Source organism: Onychomys torridus, chromosome 4, assembly GCF_903995425.1.
Source record: "Onychomys torridus chromosome 4, mOncTor1.1, whole genome shotgun sequence".
NCBI classification, from domain to species: domain Eukaryota; kingdom Metazoa; phylum Chordata; class Mammalia; order Rodentia; family Cricetidae; genus Onychomys; species Onychomys torridus.
This window is the reverse complement of record NC_050446.1, coordinates 141,545,836-141,573,756: the sequence shown is the minus strand read 5'-3', so window position 1 is coordinate 141,573,756 and position 27,921 is coordinate 141,545,836. Positions and strand designations below refer to the sequence as shown.

General features: G+C 45.6%; 1 protein-coding gene across 1 annotated transcript; it reads left to right on the top strand.

Moving 5' to 3' along the window:
• Positions 1-79: 79 nt before the first annotated feature.
• Positions 80-27,312, top strand: Pofut1 (protein O-fucosyltransferase 1). Its single transcript, XM_036185157.1, has 7 exons — positions 80-327; positions 2,309-2,430; positions 6,726-6,908; positions 8,236-8,348; positions 16,568-16,760; positions 21,876-22,118; positions 26,755-27,312. Exons 1-7 carry the CDS (start codon positions 174-176, stop codon positions 26,941-26,943), a joined length of 1,197 nt encoding a protein of 398 aa, XP_036041050.1. The 5' UTR covers positions 80-173; the 3' UTR covers positions 26,944-27,312.
• The last annotated feature ends 609 nt before the right edge of the window (positions 27,313-27,921 follow it).

Below are 27,921 nucleotides of genomic sequence, written 5' to 3'. Positions count from 1 at the left end.
TGGAGGGGGCGGTGCCGCGGGCTCTCTATGGTCCCGCCCGCCCGCGGGCTAGAGCGGCCCAGCCGGCGCGCGGGCGGCGCGCGGGGAGCGTCGGGAGCGGGGCGGCCACTCGCGCCTCGGCTTTTCCCCCTCCCCGCCTCCCAGCCGCGACGCTCTGGGGCTCCGCCGCCGACATGGGCGCCGCCGCGTGGGCACCGCCACACCTGCTGCTGCGGGCGTCTCTCCTGCTTCTGCTGCTGCTGCTGCTGCCGCTGCCGCTGCCGCTCCGGGGGCAGGCGGCGGGTTCCTGGGACCTGGCCGGTTACCTGCTCTACTGTCCCTGCATGGGTAAGGCCTCCCGAGCCCCCTGCTCAAATGGAGAAACTGAGGCCCGGGAGGCGGAGCCACTTTGGCGAGGCGCCTACTGACGCCTTGTCAGGTCCGGGAGAGACCTCCGGAGCGGGGCAGGGCATGCTCTTCGCTGCCCTAGTTGCATGGGTACAGAGGGGCTACCGGTGTTCAACTTGCTATTCGTCGGACGGGAGAAGCTAAGTGACTCACTCGAGGTCTAATCCGACTCCGAGACCAGTAAATGGAGTTTGTAGGGCAAGACTTGCCCGCGCTGTCCCGTGGCCGTTTTTACATTCATTCAGCAAATATTTATGTGCCACCTTTTTTTTTTTTTTGGTCCCAGGCGCTGCCTTCTGTGCCGGTGGTGAATGAGACAGATAAACCTCATACATACCCTTGTAGATCCTTCATTTTAGGAAGACAGACAGTAAAACAAAGTGTTTTTTTCTTTTTTACGTACATGAATAATTTGATACAAGATGATGAAAACTAAGGTAATAAAAGATAACAAGGACTCTTAAGAACCAGTCCAGGGATGCAATTTAAATGGAATAGTGGATCATCACTGTAAAATGCAGTCCTTCTTACAACCCTTCAGTGGCGTGCATACCTGACCATGGCCGTCATCTTGCATGATTTGGCTTCCACTCTGGTCTTCTCCACACCCCTTCTCCTTGGCCCTCCAGTTATAGCCACACTAACCTGCTTTCTTCTGTTCCTCACACACACAAAGGTCTATGAGCTATTCCTTCTTCCTGGAACACCTTCCTCTGATGTTTGCACCCCACCCCCACCCGTCTCATGTTTGAAATCTCAGCGTACTTGTCACCAATGAGGACTCCGTTGACCTCTACTCAAGTAATTTCCCTAGTCTCTCCATCACCAGACATTTTCATTTTCTTCCTTGCAACTCTCAGAATCTATCGAAATGAATTTGTTTTCATGTTTAGTGTCTCCTATCCTGAATTAGGACTGAGTGCCTGGAGGGCATAGATCTTCACCGTGCTTGATTTTATATTGTAACAACATTTAACATTTTATATTGTAGCATCTGGCACGTTTTGACCTTGCAGTATTTTTTGAATGAATGAATGGATGCCATATTGATGATAGCTAAGTGTGGTTGCATACAACTTGAATCTCAACATTGGAAGCCAAAGACGGGTGGATTTCTGTGGGTTTAAGGCCAGCCTGATCTACATAGAGTGCTCTAGAGCAGCCAGGACTACATAGTAAGAACCTGGCAAAAACTGCAAACAACCGAAAAAGGCCTTGTATGTGAGGCATTCACAGGCTGAATAAACAGCCAACGCAAAGAGCCAGAAGTGCAAAAAAACATTTGAGGGAATGACAAATGTAAATAACCCAAGTTGTGGTAAAATACCCAGCGTGTTCCAGACCCTAGGTTAAATCCCCAGCACATAAATAAATATGTAATCTGATTACACAGCTGTAATCCTAGCAGCACCTACGAGGTAGAGGCAGGAAGATTGTCACAAGTTCAAGAACAGCCTGGTCTATAGAACAAGTTCCAGGCCAACCAGGACTACACAGACCCTGTCTCAAAAAAAAAAAAAAAAACAAACAAACAAACAAACAAAAAAAACAACCTCAAATCCATGCTGAGAGCAGGAGAACTGGATGGGAGTTGATGAAAGTGTCTTAGCAAGTGAGGTATCAGGGTCACCCCCCTTCATGTGTAAGTAACATGTTTCCACTAACAGGTCAAAGACACTCCTGGCAAAGAAAAGAAGTAGAATAGGGATTATAGAGCATGTTAGAGAAATAGCATGGAATCTGGGGTGGCTAAGAAATGTCAAACCTGGAAGTCTAGACTTTCTCTTAGGTGCCAGTGTTCCTAGCTCACTTAGGTGACTTGCACCCCCCACCCCCACTTGGAGGCACATCTTTTCTGAGCCCTTCATACACTGTGCCTTTAGTACCCCAGGCCGCTCTACCCACAATGTACCATTTCTAGGGCGCTTTGGGAACCAGGCCGACCACTTCTTGGGCTCCCTGGCCTTTGCAAAGCTGCTGAACCGCACCTTGGCTGTACCTCCCTGGATTGAGTACCAACATCACAAGCCTCCTTTCACCAACGTGAGTACTTGAGCTGACTTCAGCCCCTGTCCACCCTTCCCGTGCTGGCTGACTTGCTTGGCTGCAAGGCCTCTGGGTTTTTTCTTCCACTCTAGGCTTGTCTTGTTCTCTACCTAGAATTGTCTTCCTTGAGACGGCAACTTTTTCACCCAACACCTGCCATGTGCTGGCACTGTCTGAACACTGCATGAGGATTAGCTCCTCCTCGAGGAAACCCAGGTTTAAAGGAGTGAGGTAACTTGTCTGAGATTGCACAGCTTGTAGGTAATACTTGAATTCAGTCCCAAGGCTGTCTACTTCCGGAGACTGTGTCTTGAAACTAAAGTCTCCATTTCCAGTCCTGATTACCCTACCTTATGTCCATCCAATTGGTCAGTAATAGGTGATAAGTGCTCTTACAGTTTTAAAAGAGAGACTGAAGCATGGCTTAGTAGTGTGTCCAAGGCTACCAGCCCAGGCAGTCTGGCGCTCATCCCATGTTCTCATCCCATCGAGGGGCTCCCTGGGCATGATGTTCTCGTCGGCCTCTGATACTTAGCTTCTTCTTTGTATCTTCCAATGGCCCTCTGTTTCCTTTTGTTCACGGTGTTGCCAGAGACCTGGATGTAGGAACTTAATATTTAAGGAATTGACTTTAAAAGTTTAAGTAGTTAACAAAATTATACTTAGCATGAACAATCATGCTTTTTTTATATACACCATATTTAATTCCAATGCTTTTTATCTGCATATATTTTATTTTCTCCTTTGCATGCATACTTCTCTTTGGAAAGGCTTCCCCATTCCCTGCAGTGCTATGGATTAGACCCAGGTCTTAGGGAAATGTTCTACCACCAAGCTGCACACCTATCCCTGAACAGCTTATTAACAGAAGCTAAAACCCAGACTGCAACTTAATTTAGCCATTTCCTATAGCCTTACTATACACAGAAAGATACTTAACCTTTCTGTGCCTCAGTTTCCCCATCTTTACAGTAGCCTGTGATGACTGGCTACCTCTCATATGAGGACTAAATGAGTTACTGACGGTAAGTGCCTTGACCCTGTCTCATGCCTTCCTCTTAGAATCAGCTGGGCTCCTCAGTATACAGAACTAGGACACAAGAGGTTCCCCAGCTTTTGGGATCCTCGGATCTGACTTGTTAGGCTTTGCTGATACACTTAAATATTGCTCATCTGTCTGTCTTGCTGGCTTGCTGCATCCTAGCTTCTCAGCCAGTTGTCATACTGAGTCTCCACTTCTTTGCTTGCTTTTTTTTTTTTTTGGAGCTGAGGATCGAACCCAGGGCCTTGCGCTTGCTAGGCAAGCACTCTACCACTGAACTAAATCCCCAACCCCTTCTTTGCTTTCTATGGGTTTTTCAACCTGTCTCAAATAAGCTTCCAGTTCCTAAAGTGACTATTCTCACTGAGGTCACCAGCGACCTCAGAATTGCCAAATCAAGGTTCATTTTTCAAGCTGTGTCTTACCTGACCACCCAATGGCTCCTTATCCTATGAGCCTCTCTTTTTCCTGAATTCCCTTCCTCCCCTGGCTTCCAGGACATTGCTTATTCTTTCTGCAGTCCTGACCTCAGCAAAGTACCATTTTTTTGTACCTCAGTTGAGGCTCCTCTCTTCATCCACAGTTCTGCTGGTGCATATCCTCCCTCTGCTTGGTGTGAGCTCTGTGGCTCAGATGAGTCAGATGAGCAGATCCTTATAAAAGACTGAGTACAGCACCTGGCACTAAGTCAGCACTCAGTGGGTAGTAGCTGCTGCTGTTACTATTACTTTGCTTTGTTGAGGTTCCTGTGGACTGGCATGGCACTAACATTCTCCTTACATCTCCAGTACACCTCCGGTACAGATTCTACTCTGACCACAGACTTGTGTTTCTTACTTTTAGACACTCAAGTCTGCTTAGTTGTCACAGATATCTCAGATTCTGAAAGCTGGGACTGAACTTGCCATCTTTACCCACAAACTTATGTCACCATCTGCACTTCCAGCCTCTGCATACACCATCTCCATTCACCCGGGCACCAAGCTGGGACTCTAGATTTCATCCTGAATGCCGCTCTTGAACACACACTCAGCCCTCAAAGCCTCAGCTGCACCTTCTTTGCTGTCTAGACCACTTCGTTTCTCACTGAGACGTATAAGAGGTGCATATTAACTGCATGCTTAATACACTGGATATGGTGGTTCATGGCTAAAATTTGGGCTGTTGGGAAGCTGAAGTAGAAAGATTGCTTTGAGCTTAAGTCCAGCCTGGGCTACATGGAGATGTCTCAAAAATGTTTTTAAAATACAACTAAGTGGGGTGGGGGGCCCTGGGGATTTAGCTCAGTGGTAGAGCACTTGCCTAGCAAGTGCAAGGCCCTGGGTTCAGTCCTCAGCTCCGAAAAAAAAAAAAAAAATACAACTAAGTGAATAAATAACACATTCTTAAACCAACACAAGGATCATTGTAGTAGTTTAGTAATCCTCTCCCTCTTCTGATCTTACATAGTCAGTGCATTCTCTTCTCTGTCAACAGATCAGTTCTTCCAAAAAGGCAAACCTTGGCAGCTGTGATGAAGGCCTAGAAGTCTAGCACTTGGAGTCTGAGGCAGGAAGATTGGAAATTCCAAGCCAGTTGGAACTACATACAAATACCAGGCTAGCTAGGGATATATAGTGAGACCCTGTCTCTTAAGGAATTCTTGTCCAGTTTCAGAAATGCTAGTTTCAATTCCCACTCTCCTAAGCTTTTATATTGAGAATATACAATAGCACAGTAAAGGCCCTTAGAAGTCCTGCTGCAGTAAAGAAGCTAGCTTAAAACAGAATTTCCTAGATCTCTTCAGCTCTGGAACCCAATTGATTGATTGATTGATTTTTTTGAGACAGAATTTCACGGTGTAGCCCTGGCTGTCCCAGATCTCAGTGTGTAGACCAGGCTGGCCTCGAATTCCCAGAGACACCTGTCTCTGCTTCCTGAATGCTAGGATTAAAGGCACGCACTACCACACTTGCAGCTCTGGAACAATTTTACTGCAGCTGAACTATTGGGATATGCTTGAGAAACCTTGACCTGTAGAATGGAATCCAAATTTTGTTCCATGGTGTTCTAAGAATATATTTAAATTAAATTTAAATTTCTTTTCCTTCTGTTTTGTTTTGTTTTGAGACAGTCTCATGTAGCCCAGGCTGACCTCAAATTTACTATATAGGTATGAATGACTTTGAATTCCTGCTTCTACCTCCAAAGTGCCAGATTACAGGTCTATACCACAACTGACTCACAATTTTTTCGAAAAATCTAAAAAATTACAATGATGAATATAGCCATCGTCCGTGAGCCCACTTGATTAGAAGTAGTCCTTGTGGACATATTCCTCTCCTTGCCTCATCATTTCTGTTTTCATTTTCCTTTCTTATTTTTATTTTCTGAGACAGAAGTATATAAAGCCCAGGTTGGCCTCAAACTCCTGCTCTTTCGCTTCCATCTCCCAGTGGTCAGATTACATTCATGCACCACCATGCATGCTTTTCTGATTACATGCATGCCTGGCTTTTCTGTTAGGAAAGGAAAGCATGCACTGCAGGTAAATTCAATGAGAAGTTTGCTAACCCTGGTCTTGGCCCTGGAAGCAACTACCCTCATGGCCTTTCTGATTTGACTCCTACTTCTTTCCTGTGCTTCCATTGAGTCACCGAGTGTTGCCATCCATGTTTCCTGTAGAAAGTATCAGAGCCTCTTCAGGGTAAATCCTTCTATAGAAGGAGCACATGGTACGGACCCCAAGTTGTTGTCCCGAAGCAGGCACTTCTACCAGCTGCCGTGTACAGAGGGCCATAGAACTCAGTTTAGTACATCTGTTCCATTGATGAGAGTTGACTTTAAAATTCTGTTCTTATGAAAGAAGTAAAGCCCTTAGCTGCAGCCTACCTTTTCATAACTACTGGAGAGGCTGCACATCTTTTGAATGTATGGGCTATTTGGGTTTCCTTTGCTGAGAGATGTTCGCCATATAACTTGCCTCTTTCCTAGTAGATCATCAGGCATTTTGAACACCAGAGATGTTGCTCTTTGTTCTTGAGCTGGAAGATAGCTTCTCTCAGTTTGTCTTTGTCCTGACTTTGTTGTCTTGTGACTGTTGTAATAGGGATGAAGCCTAATGCCTCATGCATGCTAGGCAGGCACTCTGCCACCAAGCTTGATCTGAAGCCCACCACAGGTCTCATCTCACGGAGTCTGGGTCTTAGAGTTTATAGTTTTAGTAATGAGAATACTATGGAGATCTGCACTCCTCCGTTTTCTCCTTTAGCTCCATGTGTCCTATCAGAAGTACTTCAAGCTGGAACCCCTCCAAGCCTACCACCGTGTTGTTAGCCTGGAGGACTTCATGGAAAAGCTGGCACCCACCCACTGGCCCCCTGAGAAGCGGGTAGCATACTGCTTTGAGGTGGCAGCCCAGCGAAGTCCTGATAAGAAGACATGTCCCATGAAGGTAGGGCCTGTTCTATATCCTCTAGGCCCTTGAGGTGGCAGTGTAGGGAAAGAGGGAATTTGCTGTTTCTGGCCTTTGTTAGTAGTGTCACCTTTGGCACACTCTTCTCTGAGCTTTGTTTCTACCTGTTCTACCTGGCTCAGAGAGAGTAGGCCATATGTAAGAGCATCTGGGAACTAGCTGGGTGGTGGTGGCGCACGCCTTTAATCCCAGCACTCAGGAGACAGAGCCAGGTGGATCTCTGTGAGTTCGAGTTCAGCCTGGGCCTCAGAGCAAGATATCCAGGACAGGCACCAAAACTACACAGAGAAACCCTGTCTCAAAAAGCCAAAAAAAAAAAAAGAGCACCTGGGAACTGAAGTGCTGTTGGTCGTAGAAATTAATGCCGACATAGCAGTCTCACATGCCAGATGCCATGCTGGCAGCTGGATGCATAGTCACTGCTTTACTCCTCAGAGTGCTCCGTGACGAAGGTGCTGATGATGTCCTCGTGGTGTAAGGGAGGCATGGCCAGCACGGTATAACTTGGCTTGTTGTACACTCTCTTAACTTGAATGCTCTCCCACTTCTTAGAAGTTAGGACCAGTCAGGACCAGTCATGGATAATTAGTAGAAATTTGCATTTCTGGTACTTTGTGAGTATGATACACCCCAATATTTTTTGGTACAAGTGGTAGAAAAGCTATAAATTTTGAAAGCACCTAGCTTGTATCACCCTATATTAGTTGCCCTTATCAGCTGTCTGACCTTGGGCACATGTCTTACCTTCTGTAAGTCTGATTCCATCTTGAAAAGTAGCATTCTATATTAGCTTAAAGCTCTAGCTCAATGGTTCTCAACATGTGGGTCACAACCCCTTTGGAGTTGACTGACCCTTTCCCAGGGGTCCCTAAGACCATCAGAAAACACAGATACTTATATTATGATTCATAACAGTAGCAAAATTACGTAAAGTAGCAATAAAAATAATTGTATGCTTAGGGTCACCACAACCTGAGGAACTGTATTATAAAGGGTTGAAGCATTAGGAAGGTTGAGAACCACTGTCTAGTTCATAGTTCCAACTCAAGGTCTTCCTTGCCCCACCACTACAGGGTTAGTGGAACATGACATGGGAACAGAATCCATTCCTGTAAACACAGCTGGAAACCAAAAGAAAAGCAGGAGCACTCCCCTCAGCCCTTAGCCAAGGGGCCATCCTATAAGAATTCTTCACCAGGTGTCACACCATCCATCTCCCAGGGCCCTCTCTCTGCAGTTCTTTGGCCTCATACCCCAGTAGCTTTCCCTCTTGTTGAGTAAGCTTTGTACCATTCTCTTTTTGCAGGAAGGAAATCCCTTTGGGCCATTCTGGGATCAGTTTCATGTGAGTTTCAATAAGTCGGAGCTGTTCACAGGCATTTCCTTCAGTGCCTCCTACAAAAAACAATGGATCCAGAGGTACTTGGAGGGATAGAAGTACTGAGTTTAGGGAGGGCTGGGGCTCAGAGGCATCCCGCTCCTTTCTGCCTCTACCCACCCTCTTGTAAGAGACCAAAGGTGCAAGCACTGTGTTCTGTCTGTTGAACTTGGGATCCTGTGTGATCTGTTTCCATCTCATCACCTGACACAGCGGGATATTGACCTGCCCCAAGGTTGAGCAAGAGTTTCTTGGCTGATAAGGGATGTCATAAAAAGAACATTGTTCGGTCACATGCGTGTCGATTTCCTCCTCCAGGCGTGAGAATCACTCCCCTGTTGTCTTCCTTTTCACAAGGTGAAAATTGGAAGCATTGCCTGGAGAACAGCTCAGGTGCAGACTGAGAAGTGATGTCACCCTCATAATTACTAGCTAGGCTTTATTAATTGTGTGCCATAGGCCCTATTAAAAAAATAGGTTAGCAGGACACAGGCACAAGCAGTGAAATATTTATGGGGCGTCTGTCATGTGTGAGACACAGTATTCAGAGACCAAAGGTGTATGTAAAAATGAGGATGGCCCAACCCTGGTCTTTGGAGAACCACAGTCTAGTCAGATTGATAAACTTAAGTGAGGGAATTGTCGTTGGTGCTCTAGCATTGCAGAAAAGAGCCTGGGCTTAGACATCAGAATGAGGGCTGCTACAGATCTTGTCTAGCATGTATGAGGCCCTGAATCTGTCCATAAAACCACTACCACCACCACCAAACAAGTCAGATTAAAAGCCAGGCATAGGAAGGAGCATGTGAATTCAGAGTGGTCGTTTAGTGGTCTGCAGTAGACTGCAATAGAGACAGGAATGAACACTGTGAGCTCAGACACAGCTTTGCCTCTTTCTTGAAAGATGGAGGGGCTGGAGAGATGGCTCAGCAGTCAAGACACTGGCTGCTCTTCCAGAGAACCTGGGTTCAATTCCCAGCACTGACCATGGCAGCTCACAACTGTCTATAACTCCAGTTCCAGGGGATCTGATACTCTCACACAGACATGAATGCAGACAAAACCAATTCACAGTTAAAAAAAAAAAAAGAAGAAGGAAGGAAGGAAGGAAGATTGAAAAACCATTCCAGGTCTCTGGTCCCTCTTTCCACCTTGGTTTAAAGAGCACTAAAGTATTGGCTTCCTAGCATAGAAAGTATATGGTGCATACATACTAAGCTGTCATTCGCATGCTTTATGTTAATTATGTCTATAAGAGCCAGGCGGTGGTGGCGCACGCCTTTAATCCCAGCACTCAGGAGGCAGAGGCAGGCGGATCTCTGTGAGTTGGAAGCCAGCCTGGTCTACAGAGTGAGTTCCAGGAAAGGTGTAAAGCTACACAGAGAAACCCTGTCTCGAAAAACCAAAAAAAAAAAAAAAAAAAAGAAGAAGAAGAAGAAGAAGAATGTTGGGGTTAGTCTCAGGACCTGACTCATGTTGGTAAGCCCTGTCCCACTGAATTACCCATTCCTTCAGTCCTCAGTTTTACAGAAGGAAGCTGAGCTCAATGAAGTTAAATAACCCACCCAAAGTGGTACGGCTGGCACATAGCCAACTTGGATCTGTATGTGAGTCTTCAAAATATAAGAGCTAACACATAGTTCATGCCTGCTCTATGCCACGTGTTCCTAATCCTTGGAAGGTTTAAACTCAGAATTAATGAGTCTTTGGGATGATATTGTCATCTAAGATGTACACATAGATGTACACATAGAAGAAGCAGAGAAGAGTGAAGTCACTTGTCCAGTGTCATGAAACTTGAAGTAGCAGAACTATACAAGTCTGACTCCAAAAGCCCCCCCCCCCTTTTGGTTATTTGAGACAGGACTTCTTTGTGTAGCCCTGGCTGTCCTGGACCTCTCTGTGTAGACCAGGCTGGCCTCAAAATCACAGAGAGCCGCCTGTCTCTAACTCCTGAGTACTGGGATTAAAGGCATGTGCCATCACTGTCTTGGGCAGTGTTTTGGCTTGGGTTGTTTTGTTTTGGGCTTGTTTTCCATTTTATGGCGTCTCTGCTATACGAAGTTTAAATCCAGGTTAACATTTAATATCTTGGAATGAGTGGTTTAGAATATCCACCACAGACTAGATAGTTTTTGGAGTTTTTGTTTGTTTGTTTTGTTTTGTTTTTAATAAAGAAACAAATTGCCAGGCATGGTGGATCACACCTGTAATTCTCACATTCAGAAGGCTGACACAGGATCAGGAGTTCAAGGCCAATATGAACTACATCAGTAAGTTTAAGGCCAGCTTGGGCTACATGAGACCCTGTCTAAAAACAAAACAGCAAAATTAAATGTATTTATGATCTCACTGCCTCAGGAGCACCATTAGCCCTTTAGTAAGTGCATTTGTCCTTCTGCATTTTTATATCCATATACACATCTACATATATTAACAAAACTTGCTATTTGCTCAGGCTGGTCTTGAACTTGTAAATAGTAATACTAATAGGGTCAGCTTCAAACATGAAAATATGAGAGTTCAAAAGAGTGACTAGCATTATATGTAAGTATATTAATGTTGGTGGAGTTTTTTTTAGTTTTTTGGGTTTGTTTTTGTTTTTTGTTTGTTTTCTGTTTTTATTCTATGTTTTTGAGACAAATTCTGGCCTGCAACTCACTGTGTAGACCAGACTGGTCTAACTTCTGATGCTCTTCCTGCCTCTGCCTTGCTGTGCTGGGATTACAGACGTGCACCACCATGCCTGGTCAATGAGTTTTTAAGACCATGGAAAGTGTACAGCTCAGTGACACTGTGCGTTGCAGTATGCAGCCATTGCAGCCCCTCCATCTCCAGAGCTTCTTTCTCTTCTTAACCAGAGACTCTACTCAGTAAAGGCTGATTTTCACTCCCCACTTTCCCTGCCCCAGTATGAGTGATTCTACTTTCAATCTGAACTCACCTATTCTAGGAACCTCAGGCATTGGATGGACAGTCATGTAGTATTTGCAGTTTATGTCCAACTTGTTCATCTAGCATATTGTCTTCAAGGTTTGTCAGTATTGAAGCATGTGTCCAGATCTCACTCCTGCTAAAGCTGAATGGCACAGTCTGATCAGCTGTTCATCTGTTTTGTCTCCCACCACGTGGACTCGGAGGATCCTTCCAGCCTTGCTGGTTCTCAGTATGTGGTAGAGCTTCAGTTCCACAGATAACGCTGTGGGTTTATTTGCTCTTGGAAGTTTGTGGGCCATCGTGTTAAAATTACCCTCATGTATAAAGAGCAGGTGTCTAAGTATGTGGTGGTAGCTTTCTGTCCTGTGACAAAAGCCTGAGAAAATAAAGAAGAAAAGGTTCATCTTGGCTCATGGTTTCAAGGGTTTCCATCCATTGTCACTTGGTTCTGCTACTTCTGTACTTGTAATTATAGCAGGGAGCATGTGATGAAACAAATCAGCTCACATGGTGGACAGGAAGCAGAAAGAGCCAAGAAGGACCAGGGATAAGACAATACCCTTAAGGGCATTCCCTCTGTGTCCTACTTTCTCTAACTAAACCATGCCTCCTAATAGTCCATTCAACTGTGAGTCCGTTGGTGAATTAATCCATTGATAAGGTTGGCGATCTCATGCTCCAGTCACCTCTGGGCAGTGCTGCACTGGGACCAAAACTTCAATACATGAACCTTTGAAAGATTTCCTATCCAAACTCTAGTACGTTGCTGGTCTTTCTCCCAGGCTGCAGCCTCTCTGAGAAGACATAGTGGTCATATGTCATTGGCAGGACCAATGTGGCTAAATCTATGAAGACCTGAAGTGAAGGCTAACCCAGACCTCCCATGCAAAGAGCAGGAGGGAAAGATGGACTTTGAGAGCAAGACCCTGCTTTTTTTGTGTCTCTGTGTCCTCTATACTCAGCCTGGCATCATCTACTGGTCCCATAAATGTATGCTGAGCCTAGAGGACCTCAGTAGCCAGGGTGTGATGGTGATGTACCCCTGAAGTTTACCAGGTCCAGCAGCAGGAAGCTAGCCTTCCTCCGCAATAGTGGCCAGGCCAAGACTGGCCTAGAGGGAATGGTTGGGTTGGCTGGTAGAGCAGGTCAGATTTTCTTTGCAACCAAGACCCTCCTCCAGCTCTCTTTCTGATCAGTTCTCTCAGACAGAACTGAAGGAGAGTGAGCAGCTGAGTCTTGACCTGCTGTTGCCTGTTGAGCCACAGCTGATGTGGTCCTACTGAGACAGCTCTGTGCTGGCTCAGGTCCAGGGAACAGGGATAGACATTCCAAAACTGGAATTTACCAAGGGTCACTTCCAAGCTCTTCCCAAGAGAGCAGGAAGGGCATGAATCCCAGTTTATCCTAGTGACTCACTACCCATCAGATCAGAAAACCTCTTCCTTTTGGAGGACCCTGATGTGAGGTCTGAAAAGAGCTTAGCCTAGGGCCTAGCCCATAGTAGAGTGCTCAAGCAATATTAGTTTCTTCCTCCTCTACCCACTGCCATCAGCATGCCCTGGTATTTTTATAAGGCCCCTGATCCCTTACATTCAATTCTAAAAATATTTATGGCACCTGCTCCCTGTGCTAGGGGCTGCGACTCAGAAAACTAAGCCTCATTCCCCAATGAGGAGGTGCTCCTTGACTGGGTAGAAGATGAGAGTAAAACTTAGGAGTCAAGAACACGGCCAGTAGGACTGCTTAAGAGCACTGGCTGATCCAGGCATGCTGGCTCCCAGCACTGGGCAGGCAAGGGCAGGAGGAGCTTCTGTGAGTTCAAAGCCAGTCTAGTCTACATAGCAAGTTCCAGAACAGCCAGAGCTACACAGTGAGGCTGTCTAAAACAAAAGCGCTTGGCTGCTCTTGCAGGGAACCCAGGTTCATTTCCCAGCCCCCGTATCAGGCAGCTCACAACTGCCTGTCTAACTCCAGTTTCAGGAGATCTGGCACCTTCTTCTGTCTTTCACAGGCACATGCATATACATGATATACATATATACACTCAGACACATATACATATACATGCATTTTAAAATTAAAACAAAAACAGTGAGGCAGACTGCCTGAGTGCAAACCCTGCTCCACCAGTTCCCACCCTGTGACTTTGCATGTCATTCAGCATCTTTGTGTCTAGTTTCTTTATCAGTAAGGTAATAGTAGGCACACTTCCTTCACAAGGCTCTTGTGGGAATTAAATGAGTTAATATTGCAAGTAAAGCAATTGCTTCTCACATAATATGACTCAGTACATTATTGCCATTTATTATACGTATAAACAGAAACTTAAGAGTCCAATCAACCACACATCATACAGAAACAGGCTGTGAAGGGACACTTGCTTGATGCTTCCACAACATAGGCCTCTGACCAGTATCTGGGGAAATAAATCATGGTAAAGAGACTGCTAGGGCTACTGACTTTAGTGCTTTCCGGTTCTGACAGCAGAAATGATGGCCGTTGAGCATGTCAGCATGCAGAGGACAAGGAGTTGAGGCCTGTGAGTGGGGACCCATCTGGAGACTTGGAAGCCATTTGCTGAACAGTATGTTTGGGTCAGTGTGAAGAATGGGTGCCAGGTGCATTGCAGGTCTGTGGTATGAGTGGAGGATGAAACAGCCTCATTGGCTAACAGGATTTACTCCTGCAAACTGGAAATTTTCAAGAGATGTCATTGTGACCCTGTGATCTCCATGATCAACATGGTCCAATCACCAAACATAAAGTTAAATTTTTTAAAAGTTGAACTAGGTTAGATGCAACATGATGTGTAGAATTTTGTAAGACCTTTCTGAGTACCAAGCACTGCTCTAAATGTCTTATATATATTAATCCACTTAATCCTCTCCATAGCCCTGTAAATGGGTATATTAGTAAGCTTGATTGTGCTAATCATTGCATACAAAACATCATGTTGTCTACCTTAAATATGTAGTTGTGTTTTTTTAATAGTGTTATGAGGTAGGACTATTCTCAGCTCTGTTATACAGACAAGGAAATTAGGGCATGGATGGATGGATGGATGATGGATGGACTCATACATGAAAACGTCTTCAGGGCGGGAGAAGAAAAGAAGAGAAAGAGATGGTGATGTAGGGCTTTTATTTATTTATTTTTTATTTACTCTGGTGTGTGTGTGTGTGTGTGTGTGTGTGTGTGTGTGTGTGTGACAGAGACAGAGAGAGAGAGAGAGACAGAGACAGACAGAGAGAGAGACAGAGAGACAGAGAGACAGTGAACAGCTGACAGTAGTTGGTTCTCTCCTCCCTTCAGTGTGGATTCCAGGGAACCAACTGAGGTCCTCAGGTTTGGTAAGAAATGCCTTTACCCTCTGAGCCGTCTCACCAGCTCCAGGCATGTATGTTTTTGTTTGTTTGTTTGTTTTTTATTTAGTTTTTCGAGACAGGGTTTCTCTGTGTAGCTTTGCGCCTTTCCTGGAACTCACTTGGTAGCCCAGGCTGGCCTTGAACGCACAGAGATCCGCCTGCCTCTGCCTCCTGAGTGCTGGGATTAAAGGCGTGCGCCACCACCACCTGGCAGCATGTATGTTTTTTAAACTCTGAAGCAAAATACAATATTAGTGTCTCTTGATGCTCTGTATTTGTTTTAGGGTTACAGTATTCTATGATGTTTGATGTTTCTTTTTGTTTTACTTTCATTACATTTATTCAGTTGTTTGGAAAGGCAGCATACAGAGGACAATTTACTGGAGTCGGTTCTGTGCTTCTATCATGTGGACCTGGAATTGAACTGAGCTCATATGGCTTGGTTGGTAGGCACCTTTATCCTATGGGTCATTTTGCCAGCCCTTTCATAATTTTTGTTTGTAAAAAATCTTAGGTGATTGTAGATCCACATGCAGTTGTGATAAACAGTATAGAAAGATCTTGTCATACACCCTTGACTCAGTATCCTAGCCAGGATCTTGACAGTGATGTAATCCTGTCTAGTTCGAATACACTGTGTATATGTGTGTGTTAGTTCTGTGTAATTACTGTGGGTTTATATATCCAGTAAACAGGTAAGATACTGAGTGGTTCTTTGAACGTAAATACCTTTATATTGCAAGCTCATTACTGTACCTGCCTCCCTAAACACACACCATTCCTAACTCTAGCAGCAGCAATTGGCCTCTTCTCCCTTTGCCCTTTCCAAGTATGTGAATGGAGTCATGTATTTGGACCCTGTTGGCATTGGCTTTTTTCACTTAGAATAATTCCATTGAGAGCCTTAGCCTGTGTTGATAGCCCATGCTTTGTATGGCAGTGGCAGTTCACAGTGTGAATGTGCTGTTGTTTCTTTCTGGGTTGTTTCCAGTTTAGGGCAATTGGAGTAAAGTTACTGTGAACATTAGTGTACATGTTTGTGTGTTAATTACAAGCTTTCATTTCTCCAGATGAATGCCCATAAGTGCCGTCACTGGATCATATTATAATTGCATGTCTGATTTCATGAGAAACTAACTACGAATGTTTCCAGAATGGCTGCACTTAGTTGTAATATCTAGAAGGGATTTCAGTGGGTGGGGAAGATGTTTCAGGTAGAGATGGATGCAGAAGTCAAGAGTCAGAAAGTGCATTGCAAATTCATGGGCAGCAAAGTGCTTTATGTTGCTTTACTGGAGTCTGGGTTAAGCTGAAAAGGAAATACAGGTTTACTACTCTTTGGCTTACTGGAGCCTGGCCTAACAGAAGAGAAGATGTGGAAAAGTTGCAGAAAAGATTTTGTGTGCTGGGTTTATCTGCAGACCTTTGGTATTCCACATAAGGGTAGGGACCATGCTGGTCTCATTCTTCCTGGGTCCTGATATAGTCAGTATTTGCTAAGTGCTGAATGACTGGCCTGATCCCATGTGTACAGTCCTTATGAGTGGGACCAACATTGTCTGTGTAAGCAGCTTCATGTCTCAGTCCCGCCATGTGGGTAAAAGGGCAAGGCTTGGTCCAGACACCCCACCCTGGAATGAATTACCACACCACAGATTGGAAGCCAGCATGATATAAAATGTTGGAATGCTCTACTGTAAATTTTTAATTGTTAAACAAGCAAAGAAGGTTGTAAATTCTGTGCAGCAGGAACAGTATTGCATATTGTGCCTGCTGTCTCCACCAAGGTTTCTTATCAGCCCGTTGAGATTTCACAACCTTTGCGTCTCTTGCATGTTATAAGGGCCTCTCCACAGGGTCTCTGGGTCATGGTGCAATGCCATCCTTTTTCCCGTGGGGGTAGCAGCAGGGCTCTCTGTGCGTTCTGTCTGACTTCCCCTTGTCCATTTTATGCCTAGATTTTCTCCAAAGGAACACCCAGTGCTTGCACTGCCAGGAGCCCCAGCCCAGTTCCCCGTCCTGGAGGAACACAGGGCCCTCCAGAAGTACATGGTGTGGTCAGACGAGATGGTGAAGACCGGAGAGGCCCAGATCAGCACCCACCTCATCAGGCCCTATGTGGGCATTCATCTGCGCATTGGCTCTGACTGGGTAACTTCCTCTTCTCTTTCTGGCTGACATTTGTCTAGGCAGAGCCCAGGCCTGTAGTAATTGGTGGAAAGCTCAGCCTGAAGCAAAGGCAGCTAACTCCACCAAGTCTGTATTATATCTCATGATATTGCTTGCTACTGCAACACATATCAGAAGTATGTATCTAGAGCACCTGCTGGAAAGCTAGCATTTAACAGCTACTATTTGTACCCTTGTGTTTGCAGATGGGTAAAATGAGGCATTAAGTCAGATCCCAAACTAAGCAGAAAGCTAGAGAGAGGCCCTTGGCCTAGGAGTCCTCTGTCCCACTTCAGATGGCTGTTGAAAATGAAATGTGGCTGGGCGGTGATGTGCATGCCTTTATTCCCAGCACTCAGGGAGGCAGAGCAAGAGAATCTCTGTGAGTTTGAGGCTAGTCTGGTCTACAGAGCTAGTTCCAAGACAGCCAGGGCTACACAGAAAAACCCTGTCACAAACCACCACCCTCTCAAATAAAAGAAAAGAAAAAAAAGTGAATTGTAGAGCCTAGTGATAGTGGTGCACATCTTTAATTCTAGAATTCAGGGGCAGAGGCAGGCAGATCTCTGAATTTGAAGCTGTCGTGGTCTACAGAGCAAATTCCAGGACAGCTAGGGCTACACAGAAAAACCCTGTCTTAGGAAAAACAGAAAAGAAAAAAAAGAAGGAAGGAAAGAGAGAGAGCGTGAGCTAGCGAGCTAACGAGCTGTGGCAACCACATGAGTCTCCTCAAAAGTTAGGGTGTTTTTATCCTTCCAGAATTTGGAATCTGTAAATATGTTAAAACCTCATCAAATTATCATTATTCAAAACCTCAGAACCAATACGAGCAGTCTCTTTCATTAATATAGGGAGATAAATAGATGTGTTATAAGATGCACATAATTGAAGAGGGAAAGGTTCTGAAACAAGAATTAGGTTAAGTTCATTAATAGGACTGGAAGTATGGCTAAGTGGTAGAGCATTTGCCTAATAATCTCACAGTTAATCTCTAGACTCTCTCTGGCCCCTCTGTAAGGAAAAGGATCCAAGGATCAGGCTCAGAATATTCTGTGAGTGATCTGAGCCATGCACATGTTCATATATGTATAAGGAATAGCTACCATCTGTATTTTCCTGGAACATAGAAAGATAAAAGATGCTTAAGACTGGGGATGTAGCTGCATGCACAAGCCCGGGGTACCATCCCAGCACTGCCAAAAAAACATGTGTAAATTGACATTTTTTATCCTGACCACCTGTTCCCAAATACCCAGCAGCTACTTCCCAAATTACCACACAGAGGCTTATATTAATTATAATGCTTGATCAATAGCTCAGGCTTATTATTAGCTAATTCTTACAATTACCCCATAATTCTACTAATCCTTTGCCATGTGGTAGTCCTTGGCATGTTCATCTCCTGCTCCCTCTGCCTCTGGCTGCTGACTCCTCACTCCACCCTTCTCCTTCCCATCATCCTTTGGCCACCCCACCTATACTTCCTGCCTGACTACTGGCCAGTCGGCATTTTATTAGACCAATTTGAGTAACAAATCTTTACAATGTACAAGAGGATTATTGCACAGCATTTCCCCCTTTTAATTTGGAGAGATCATCAAGCAGATGGGTTGATGTGGAGTTGGAGAAGAAGAACCACTCTTCCCAAGCAGTTCCAAGCTGCAGTACACTGCAGTGCAGCTGGCAGTAGATTTGTGACATTCAAAACCACAGACTACACAACACTACTACTAAATCAGATCAACTGTGAATTGGAATGCAAATCTAGAGAAGGCTGCCCCATCCCTCATATTCTAAAAGCCAGTCGTCTGTCCTCCGCAGTTTCAATGACTTCCATCACAGCGTCTCAGAGTTCTTTTGGCTGTCTCACGCAGAACCGAGAAGCGTGCGCGCATCCCAGTAGTTCAGACTCAACTTCAGGGCCCCTTCTGAACGTCAGGAGCTACGTGACTCCTCAGATCTCTGTTTCTAACATGCATAATAGGACCGTTGTGGCCTCACAGTCTTCACTAGAAAGAGTCACATGCACAAATGTTAAAGGAACCCAACAACCAAACCAAAAACTGCAAACAGTGTCTCCAGGAGTTCCAAAGAATGCCTGGATGAACTCACCAATGAGGAATTTTATCCCTTCTCATATAGAGCCAACCACATCCCATAAACCTGATGGAGGAACTAATATGCCTTATATGCATGCACCACAGAGTCGGCTTGTCATATCAGGTACCTATTCTGTGCAACTACAAATGACTCCTTCAAATTCTCTAAGAATTCCTATAACTTACTAGGGAAATTATCAAGGAAATCAGGGACTTCACCACCCAATTCCAGATCAGCTGGTGACTCGACACCATACACATCCAATGAACTTACTTGCCTACATTACAGGCCACTTCCAAATAGTATCCTTATTTATCACAAAGCTTTGTGTAAGACCTTTCTGTTCACAAACAAAACTTTGCGCCATCTACATCATTCCAATTTAAAAATAATCAGCTTCCACCTTCTACACAGACCTTACAGTCAAAGCATCTTGTACCTGTGTCATCACAGCAGTATGCTGCAGAAACCAGCAAAAGACTTCCTGCCCACCCTTACACCTGGAGATATGGAAGCCAACGTGTACAAAATTCTCAGCTCGTTTCTAGACACTTGCCTCTGGAAGTTGCTCAGAGTTCAGAAATATGTTCATCTGAAAAAAAGAAAGAGCAGTGGCAGAACACTAATGAAAGTGTCAGCACCATTGGAAAATTTTGTGAGTTGAAAATAAATACAAAACAGTCTTACAATGATTCTGATTCTGTTAGCTCTTCTGGGGGTGGTGTATACTCTTGTTCAAAATAATCAGGAGAAAAGAAAGTATTCTTGCAATCCAAATACAAATCAAGTACTAGACACAAATGCCATAAAAGAAAAGCTATTGGGGGATATTAAATCACTAGTAGAAATCAAAAGGTTTTCAGAACTTGCAAGAAAAATTAAAATTAATAAAGGTCTTTTGTGGCAGCTGGTTGTAGTAAAACAGCTAATACGTCTTATACAGAACCAACTCAGCATTCTGAATTTTCAGCAAAAGAAAAGTCTGCTAAAAGTGACAGTCACTGCCCCATGGAATTACTAGCAACATGTCTTTCTTTTTGGAAAAACCAACCTCCAAAAACCACAGAAGAAAATGTTCCAAAATCTTTAGAAGAAAAATTGTGTCCTGCATCAAGAACCAGCACAACAGCAGTTGGCAGTTCAAATCCCACGGATGAAGTTCATGTTAAGAATTTTTGTTCAGGTGTTAGAAATTCCCAGAAAATGACCAGCTCATCACAGTCATGTCCATTCTCACACCAAGTTACAAGTTTTTGGATGTAGTTGTAAAAGGAAGAGAGCTTCACGTTGCTGTGGTGTCTCCTCAATTCTTTTGAATATCAATACCTTACCTGGGAAAAGAGCACCTGAAGTTTTACCTGAAACTGTGTATCCAGTTGTTAAGGAAGGCAGTGTTTGTAGCTTACAAAACCAGCAGCCAGAAAATGCAACAGTAACTGCTGCTTTGCCCTTTGATGTTACAGGAGCAGTAGCAAGTACGACTGTATCAGCTGAGCTTTCCCTGTCTGTGCATAAGAAAAAGCAGCACAAACCAACACAGGGTAATCTAGACATAGCTGATAGCAGCCTGGGAAAACACTCTCCCCTGGGCGCTGAAGCTTTGCCTAACCCTAGGGACAGACAGAACCATTGTGATTGGGCCCATGTTACAGATTGAAAGTATCTGTTCTCTTGCAGAAGGTGATGTATCTTACAATTCCCAGATAGCAGAGATAGTCAACTCTGTACAAAATGAGTCCCAGAAACCTTCACCTAATCAGCAGGTAATTAATAGTCAACAAGAAGAACAAGTAGATAACACCACTGAAAATGAAGACTTTGGTTTTCAGAAAGAAAGTGTGTGCAGTGTACAGATGTTCCTCATGAAGTCACTGAGCAGCCAGAGCCTCTGCAGTCTTTAGAGCCAACATCTAGTGAGTGTGTGGGAGCAAACAGAACTTCTAGAGGAACGCAGTAAGGAGAGTACTGGTGGAGAAGAAACAACTGAGGATGATGGGAAGGAGAAGGGCAGAGTCAGGAGACACCAGACAGACAGAGGGAGCAGGAAATGAAGGTGCCATGCTAATAAAGGTACCACATGGCAGAGCATAAAAAGGAATATGGATTAACTTAAAATGTAAGAGCTAGTTAGTAATAAGCCTGAGCTACTAGTTGAGCATTTATAATTCATATAAGCTTCTGTGTTTATCTGGGACTGGGCAGTCAGGACAGAAAACATCTGAGAGAGAGAGAGAGTGTGTGTGTGTGTGTGTGTGTGTGTGTGTGTGTGTGTGTGTGTGTGTGTATTAATGAAGCTAACCTAAACCAATACCAAACTCAGATAAAATTTCTTAATTGATAAACATAGGAGCACAGATCCGAAGTAAAATATTAATAAGCAAAGTCTATCCCAGGAATTAAATTCATTGTTCTAATACCCAAAGAAGAAACACCATGTAGTCATCTCATTAGAGGGTAAGAAAGAGCTTGATAAAAAGTCAAGTGCATGAGAAAAACTCATAACCAGCCAGAAATAGCCTGGACCCACCTTAGCCAGATAAAGCCTATCTCTGGAACCCTAGCAAGCATGTGCCTCCAAGGAGTGATCACAAGTCCCACCTCATCAGGAATCAGATAAGCTGAGCTCCACTGAGGTCCCAGATAACAGTGAGAACAGAGAAATGCTTTTCAAACCCTGCTCAGAAATAACCAGTGTTGCCCCGTGTAAGCCCAGATTGGCCTCAAACTCACTGTATAGCTAAGGCTTGCCTTAACTTCTTGATCCTACCTCCTCCACCTCCCAAGTGCTGGGATTACACAGCCTCGCCACTCCTGGGTTTTCCCTTAATGCTATTAATATATATGTATTGCAGGGGAGGGGTGTAGCTCAGTGGTAGAACATGGTGCTTAGCAGGCACAAAGCCCTGGGTTCACTATACACATACACATGTGCGTGCTCTGTGTGTGTGTCCAAGACAGCTGCTTCTCTAACTCTTCGTTGCCAACTCCTCCCTGTAGAAGAACGCCTGTGCCATGCTGAAGGACGGGACTGCAGGGTCACACTTTATGGCTTCCCCTCAGTGTGTGGGCTACAGCCGCAGCACAGCGACCCCCCTCACCATGACCATGTGCCTCCCCGACCTTAAGGAAATCCAGCGGGCTGTGAAGCTTTGGGTGGGGGCACTGAATGCCAGGTCAATCTACATCGCCACAGACTCTGAGAGCTATGTGCCAGAGATCCAGCAGCTCTTCCGAGAGAAGGTATGTCTGGCCTGGAGAGAATAAACAAGGGTCTGCTAGTCCCGCAGCTCTGATACCTGCTTCATGCTCCCCCACCAGCCCTTTGCCTGGCTACACACTCCTCTCTGATCCTTAACCTTCCTTCTGTCTACAACTCAAACATCTGAGTTCTTTCCAGTTTTCATTCCACTCTAGAAGCTCCTGCATCCCTCCTGGAGCCTCCCATGGCCCTTTCTTTCCTTGAGACACTTTCTAGACCACTCAAGACTAGCATAGATCCACTCTTCTGTTCTCTGAGGGTTATCCTAGTGCTCTGACCTCTGGAGGCTATCACCTGCCTCATCATACTGTCTAAGACAGTGCCTGACACATGGTGCAGATTTTTTGTTGAATAAGGACACAGTGGACTCTGAAAAGGGATACACAGTTGCTGAGAGGTTAAAAGCATATACTCTGGTTTCGTTTTATTTTTGAGGCAGGGTCAGGTCTCACATAACCTAGACTAGTTAAAAAAAAATGTAATATGTAGGTGAGGCTAACCTCGAACTCCTGATCTTCTCGCCTCCACATTTAAATGCTGGGTTACAGGCTTGCATCATCACATCTGGCTTAAGAAATCTACTCTGGAGACTTGAATTCTACTCACTGTGCAGCTTTGCAAAAGTTATCTGAGCTCTCTGTGCTTCTGTTTCCTCATCAATAGAGTGGGACCAGGTAGCACCTGTCTCTGACCCCATTTGTAAAGATCTTTCTTTGCAAAGAAGTGATGACGCTTCCCACTATAAAATAATGCTCAGTAAGTGAGCCCTTGTTAGCACCAGAAATGAATGTAGGGGAAGATCTTTTGTGATTAGTGGCTGTTTCAGGAAGTGCTGCCCAACAGCAGAACTTGCTTGGCAGATTTTTCCAGTACCGGGGAGCAGCAGATGATAAGTGAGTGTGCCTCTATGTGGTGGCTGAGTGGCACGTGAGCATTCAGGAGACCAGAGTGGCTGAGGACCTCAGATGCTGGGCAGGCCTTAAGAGGAAGATGGTAGAAAGATTTTTTTTTTTTTTTTTTAATGTGTGACCAAGAACAATTTAAAGGTTGTCAAGGACTTATGTAAAAGCGTTGTCAAGTTTGACCAAAAACTCCAGCAAGGCCTTAGGAGAACAGTGCTGTTTTATGTTAACCATTCTGAAGTTACTAAAACTCCATGACCTACTTAGAAAGAGGTTGCAAGACAGACAGTGAGAAAGAGAACAAAATAAAGGATGGTGTGAATCCCTATTTAACTGGTCACCATGGCTAACTACCCTCCTGTCAAACTTAGCTGGGCCCTTAGTCCTCTTACTGTTGGCTCTGTCCTGTGGATCATACATAATTAATGCCTTATCAGGTTTACCAAAAAAAAAAAAAAAGCTATTTCTGTGGTCCAGCTGATGATTTTAAAACAACAATACAAGCCTGTAAACTTAGAAGAAACATCTCCAGGATTTGAGATGATGTACTACTCAAGGCGGGGAATGAGAAGGCCAGGCAAATACTATGACAGTTAAGAACGAGGCCTCAGTTCTTGCACTGCTAGGCCTAGGCCAAACACACACACACACACACACACACACACACACACACACACACACACACACGTAATAACCAAATAAGGACAAAGCCTGGGATTTGTTCAGACTTGCCCAAGAACAGAAAAGCTATAGCCTTAGCCCACCCCTGCTAGCCCTTAACCAATTAGAAACATACTAATATGATTGCCACTTGTGTGAACCAATCCTAGATAAAATGCTTTCACTGCCTTAGGAATCCTTCAGCTGTGTATAAAAGCCTTCAAACTCCTCGGGGCCCATTTTGCATTTTTGTCAGCTCCGTGGCATCGCCATGCTGATACTTTTACTCTGGAGATAATAAACAGTCTTGCTGATTGTGTATGTAGATGGTGGTCTCTTGTGGGATTTCTTCAGGACCCTAACAGAAATAGATAGGAGGAGAATATTTATTTTATTAATATGAATGTTGACATCAGGAGCTCTGGCCTTATGTCATTGGGTGCCTTTCTGTCCTTTCATTCGCTCCACCCCTAAAAAAAGATGCCCCAACCAAGGAGGAAGTGTGGGGCCAGTGCCTTCTGGTCTGCCCTGCCCATTTCCTAGATAGAAAATCAGCTGGGAGACCTCAAATCCTCTCACTCTACCCCTGCATGCTGTGGTTGAGAAGATCTGCCTAGAAAGGGCAGAATTTACCTAAGAGGTCCCAGAGCCAGTTGTGGCTGGAGTGACAGAGGGTAAGTTCAGGGAGTGGGTGGGATTGTTTGGGGGTTTTGGCTGAGATTACAGCGATAGTGTCTTTACTACAACCCAGGCAGCAGGGCTCCTGGCGTCTGAAACCTTAGTGGACCAGCAGAGCACTTCCAGGCAACTCTGCCCACCCCTCACCTCCTCAAAGCTGAAGCGTGGACAGTCCCAGGGAGTTTTCATGAGCTTTAGGGTTGATGCACTTGTTAGGCCTCAAGCCTCTTGATATTTCCTACTTCCTGTTCCTGTGCTGGTGTTCTTGCCCCACCCTCACCCCTCAGCTTCATTTTCTGTGAGCTCAGTGCCCCGCCCCACCCCCACTCCTCAGCCCCATTTCCCATGGACTCACATTCTACTCTCCTCCTCCCCTTTTTGATGTGTGACATTTGCATGTGTGTCCACACACTGCAAATTTGTGTGCAGAGGTCAGAGGACAACTTCAGGCAGTTACCTTTTGTTTCGAGAAAGCTCTCACTGGCCTGAAACACACCAAGTAGGCCAGGCTGGCAGGCCAGCAAGCCAAGAACTACCTGTCTCCTTTCCCAGTGCTGGGAATTTTGAGCACACATTATTAAGCTAGCTAGCTTACTTTCTTTTTCAAAAACAACAGTCTCATTGTATAGCTGTGGCTGGTTTTGAACTCAAGATCCACCTGCCTCTGCCTCCTGAGTGCTGGGATTAAAGGCACCAGCCAAGTGTAGCAGTGCTGATTTTTAAATATGCATTCTGGGGGGATTGAACTCAGGTCTTTTTGCTTGCAAAGCAAACATTTTTCTGACAGATCAACCTCCTCAGGCTCCTTTTTAATCTGAGTGATGCCTTGCACCTTTAAGCTGGGAACCCAGATGAATGAGATGTGGCCCTGCCTTCAGGGCCACAGCCTAGACTGGGAAGACTTTGTGGGTTCTCAAACAGGAGTGAGGATAAGGTTTGTTCAATCAGTGTCTGTTGAGACTGAGCAGAGCAACAGAGGTCCAGCAGGACAAGATGTTAACAGAGAACCACTGAGGGGTGAGAGCTACAGATAGCCATGTGCTGGGGTTGGGAGAGAGCACGGGGCTCCAGCCTGGTGCACCTTGGTTAGGGCTTCCTCAGAGGTGGGACACATGATTTGAATAGGGAAGGGTGATCGGGAGTTACCCAGGTACAGATAGGTTTGTCCCCATGTCTTGGTTACAGTTACTAGTGACATGCTAAAACACCATGCCTAAAAGTAAATTAGGGGGTGGTATTTGGCTCAAGTTCCATACCCCATAAAGGAGCAGTGTTTGTAAAAGTCCTGAGGAGAAACAGAAAGGGAGGGAGATGGTAGCTGTCACTCTGAGGACAGTGTGTAATGGGAGAGCCAGCCTGAGCAGGCTTTATCGGGTGCATTGGTGACTTGCCATCCTTATCTGAAAGCTCCAGGGCACCTGTAAAGGGTATGTAGCCTGGATAACATGAGGACAGGGAGATGGGTGTCTCAGAAGTTTCTTATGGCAGTTCTGTAGTGGCCAGACCAGAAGAGGCAGTGAGAGAAAGGGAAGAGGCCATTGAAGTTGGTCAGGCCCAGGGAGAGGTAGCCCCTTACAGGAAGTGACTTGCCTTTGCAAAGGTCTCGGCTTGGTAGATTGGACAGGACATTGGGCCTGGGAGTGCTGCTTGAAAGAGGAGAGCATCTTGGCAGCAGGACGAGGTGGTTGCATGTTCCTTGCTCCGTGTCCAAGCAGGCAGCACATGAGCCGGCTTGCAGGGTGCCTTGGGAGGATTGTTTGATGCTGGGGTAGAACCCAGGGCCTTGTGTCAACTGAGGTCATACTGCACACGTGAGTACACCTCCAGGCCTGGGCAGCCTTTGAGTGAGTTTTAAGGCCAGTGTAGGGTAGGCAGAGGAAGGACACCAGCGGGAACAGTGCTCAGGGAGCTGGGCTGGGAAACAGGGCTCAGTTGGGCACACTTCAAAGACACCAACCTACATCTTCATCCTCTCCAATCTTCCCTGGCCTACATCTTCATCCTCTCCAATCTTCCCTTTGTCTGTGAAAGGTTTCTGTACCCTGATACTGGATTTCTCCACCAATGCAATAAATCAGAGCAGGTTAAATCGATAAGGTTTAATCTGAGCAGAGCAACTTCCGGATGACTCTCAGGAAAGGAAGCAGGAGAGAAACCACATGGCAGGTCTAGAGAGCATGTCTTAAATACCCTGTAGGCGTGGTCTTGAGCATCTCTGGGAGAGGGCCGACACTTGGGTCTGGAAGGAGTAGGGCAGAAAAGAGAGTCTCCTGAAACTTCAGTCAGGAGAGGGCGGTTGAGACTGGCCTGTTGGCCTTGGCTCAGCTGCCCATGGTCTGAGGCACCTGCTCATGCTCTTAACCCTTCCTCTCTACAGGTGAAGGTGGTGAGCCTGAAACCTGAGGTGGCCCAGATCGACCTGTACATCCTTGGCCAGGCTGACCACTTCATTGGCAACTGTGTCTCCTCATTCACTGCCTTTGTGAAGCGGGAGCGGGACCTCCACGGGAAGCAGTCATCCTTCTTTGGCATGGACAGACCCTCTCAGCTGCGGGATGAATTTTGATCCCACCTGGAGCCCCCGGCCAGGCGTGACAGCTAAGGGTGCTTCTGGGACTGCAAGCTCCTCTTCTCTCCTGCCAAAAATGGAGAACAGTACCAGGGACTTCCTAGAAGACAAGCATTCCATCCCAGGCATGGGCTCCACAGCTAGAGCTGCTCTCAGCTGATGCACTTCAGGGAACACACACTACAAAGCAGCCCACTTCTGGCTGGGGCCTGCCCTGTTCTGTGCAGCCTGCAGTGCTGACTGTCTCTCAAGCAGTTTCTTTATAAAGAGGAAGATTTTTTTTTTAATAGGGTTTCTCAGCTTGGGAGTGGGGGTCAGGGAGGGAGGAAGGAAGGAAGGAGTGAGGTTAAGATGATCTCTTATAGCCCAGGCTGGCCTTGAACTCCTGATGATCTTCCTGCCTCTACCCCTAAGTCCTGAGGTTACAGTTGTGCACCAGGACACTCAGCTGATCTCTATAGTTTTGATGCAAAGCTATGACTACCTGAAAACTCCCCCTTGTTTATAAAAACCAGTGGAACCCCTTAGTACAGATAACCTAAAGTGACCTTACAAATACAGACAAAGCCAAGGAGCAGGTGGACCTATTAGCCACTTTTCCAGATCCTCTAAAGGACTCTTAGACTCCTCCCCACTGCCAGACCCAGCAGCCACCTTCAGCCCTGGGCTCCTCTGGTGACTGCTGCAGGCTGCAATTAGTAGTCCTGTTGTGCAGTGCTCTGCAACAGGTAAGTACTCATACGGCAGGTGACAGACAGACAGAGGGACACTGTTAGGGCCTCAGCACCATCACTGGGCTGCTGGGGCTAGCTAGGCAAGCCTCCTTCTCCCAGCCTCTGCCTGTGGTCTCGGCCCTCACGTTGCTATTCCCCAAGGACTGCTCACCAAGCCTCACTAGTGCATAGAAGCCTTGTGAAGCCCCAGCTTGGAAGCAGCAGTGTGGTGAAGTCCTTCTGAGGCTGCAGTTCTCATTCC

Excerpts from the sequence above, each read along its gene's own strand:
- Pofut1 (XM_036185157.1), top strand. The coding sequence starts at position 174 with ATGGGCGCCGCCGCGTGGGCACCGCCACACCTGCTGCTGCGGGCGTCT. Across the intron at positions 2,431-6,725 it reads ACAAGCCTCCTTTCACCAAC|CTCCATGTGTCCTATCAGAA; the intron begins GTGAGTACTTGA and ends TTTCTCCTTTAG. Across the intron at positions 8,349-16,567 it reads AAAAAACAATGGATCCAGAG|ATTTTCTCCAAAGGAACACC; the intron begins GTACTTGGAGGG and ends TTTTATGCCTAG.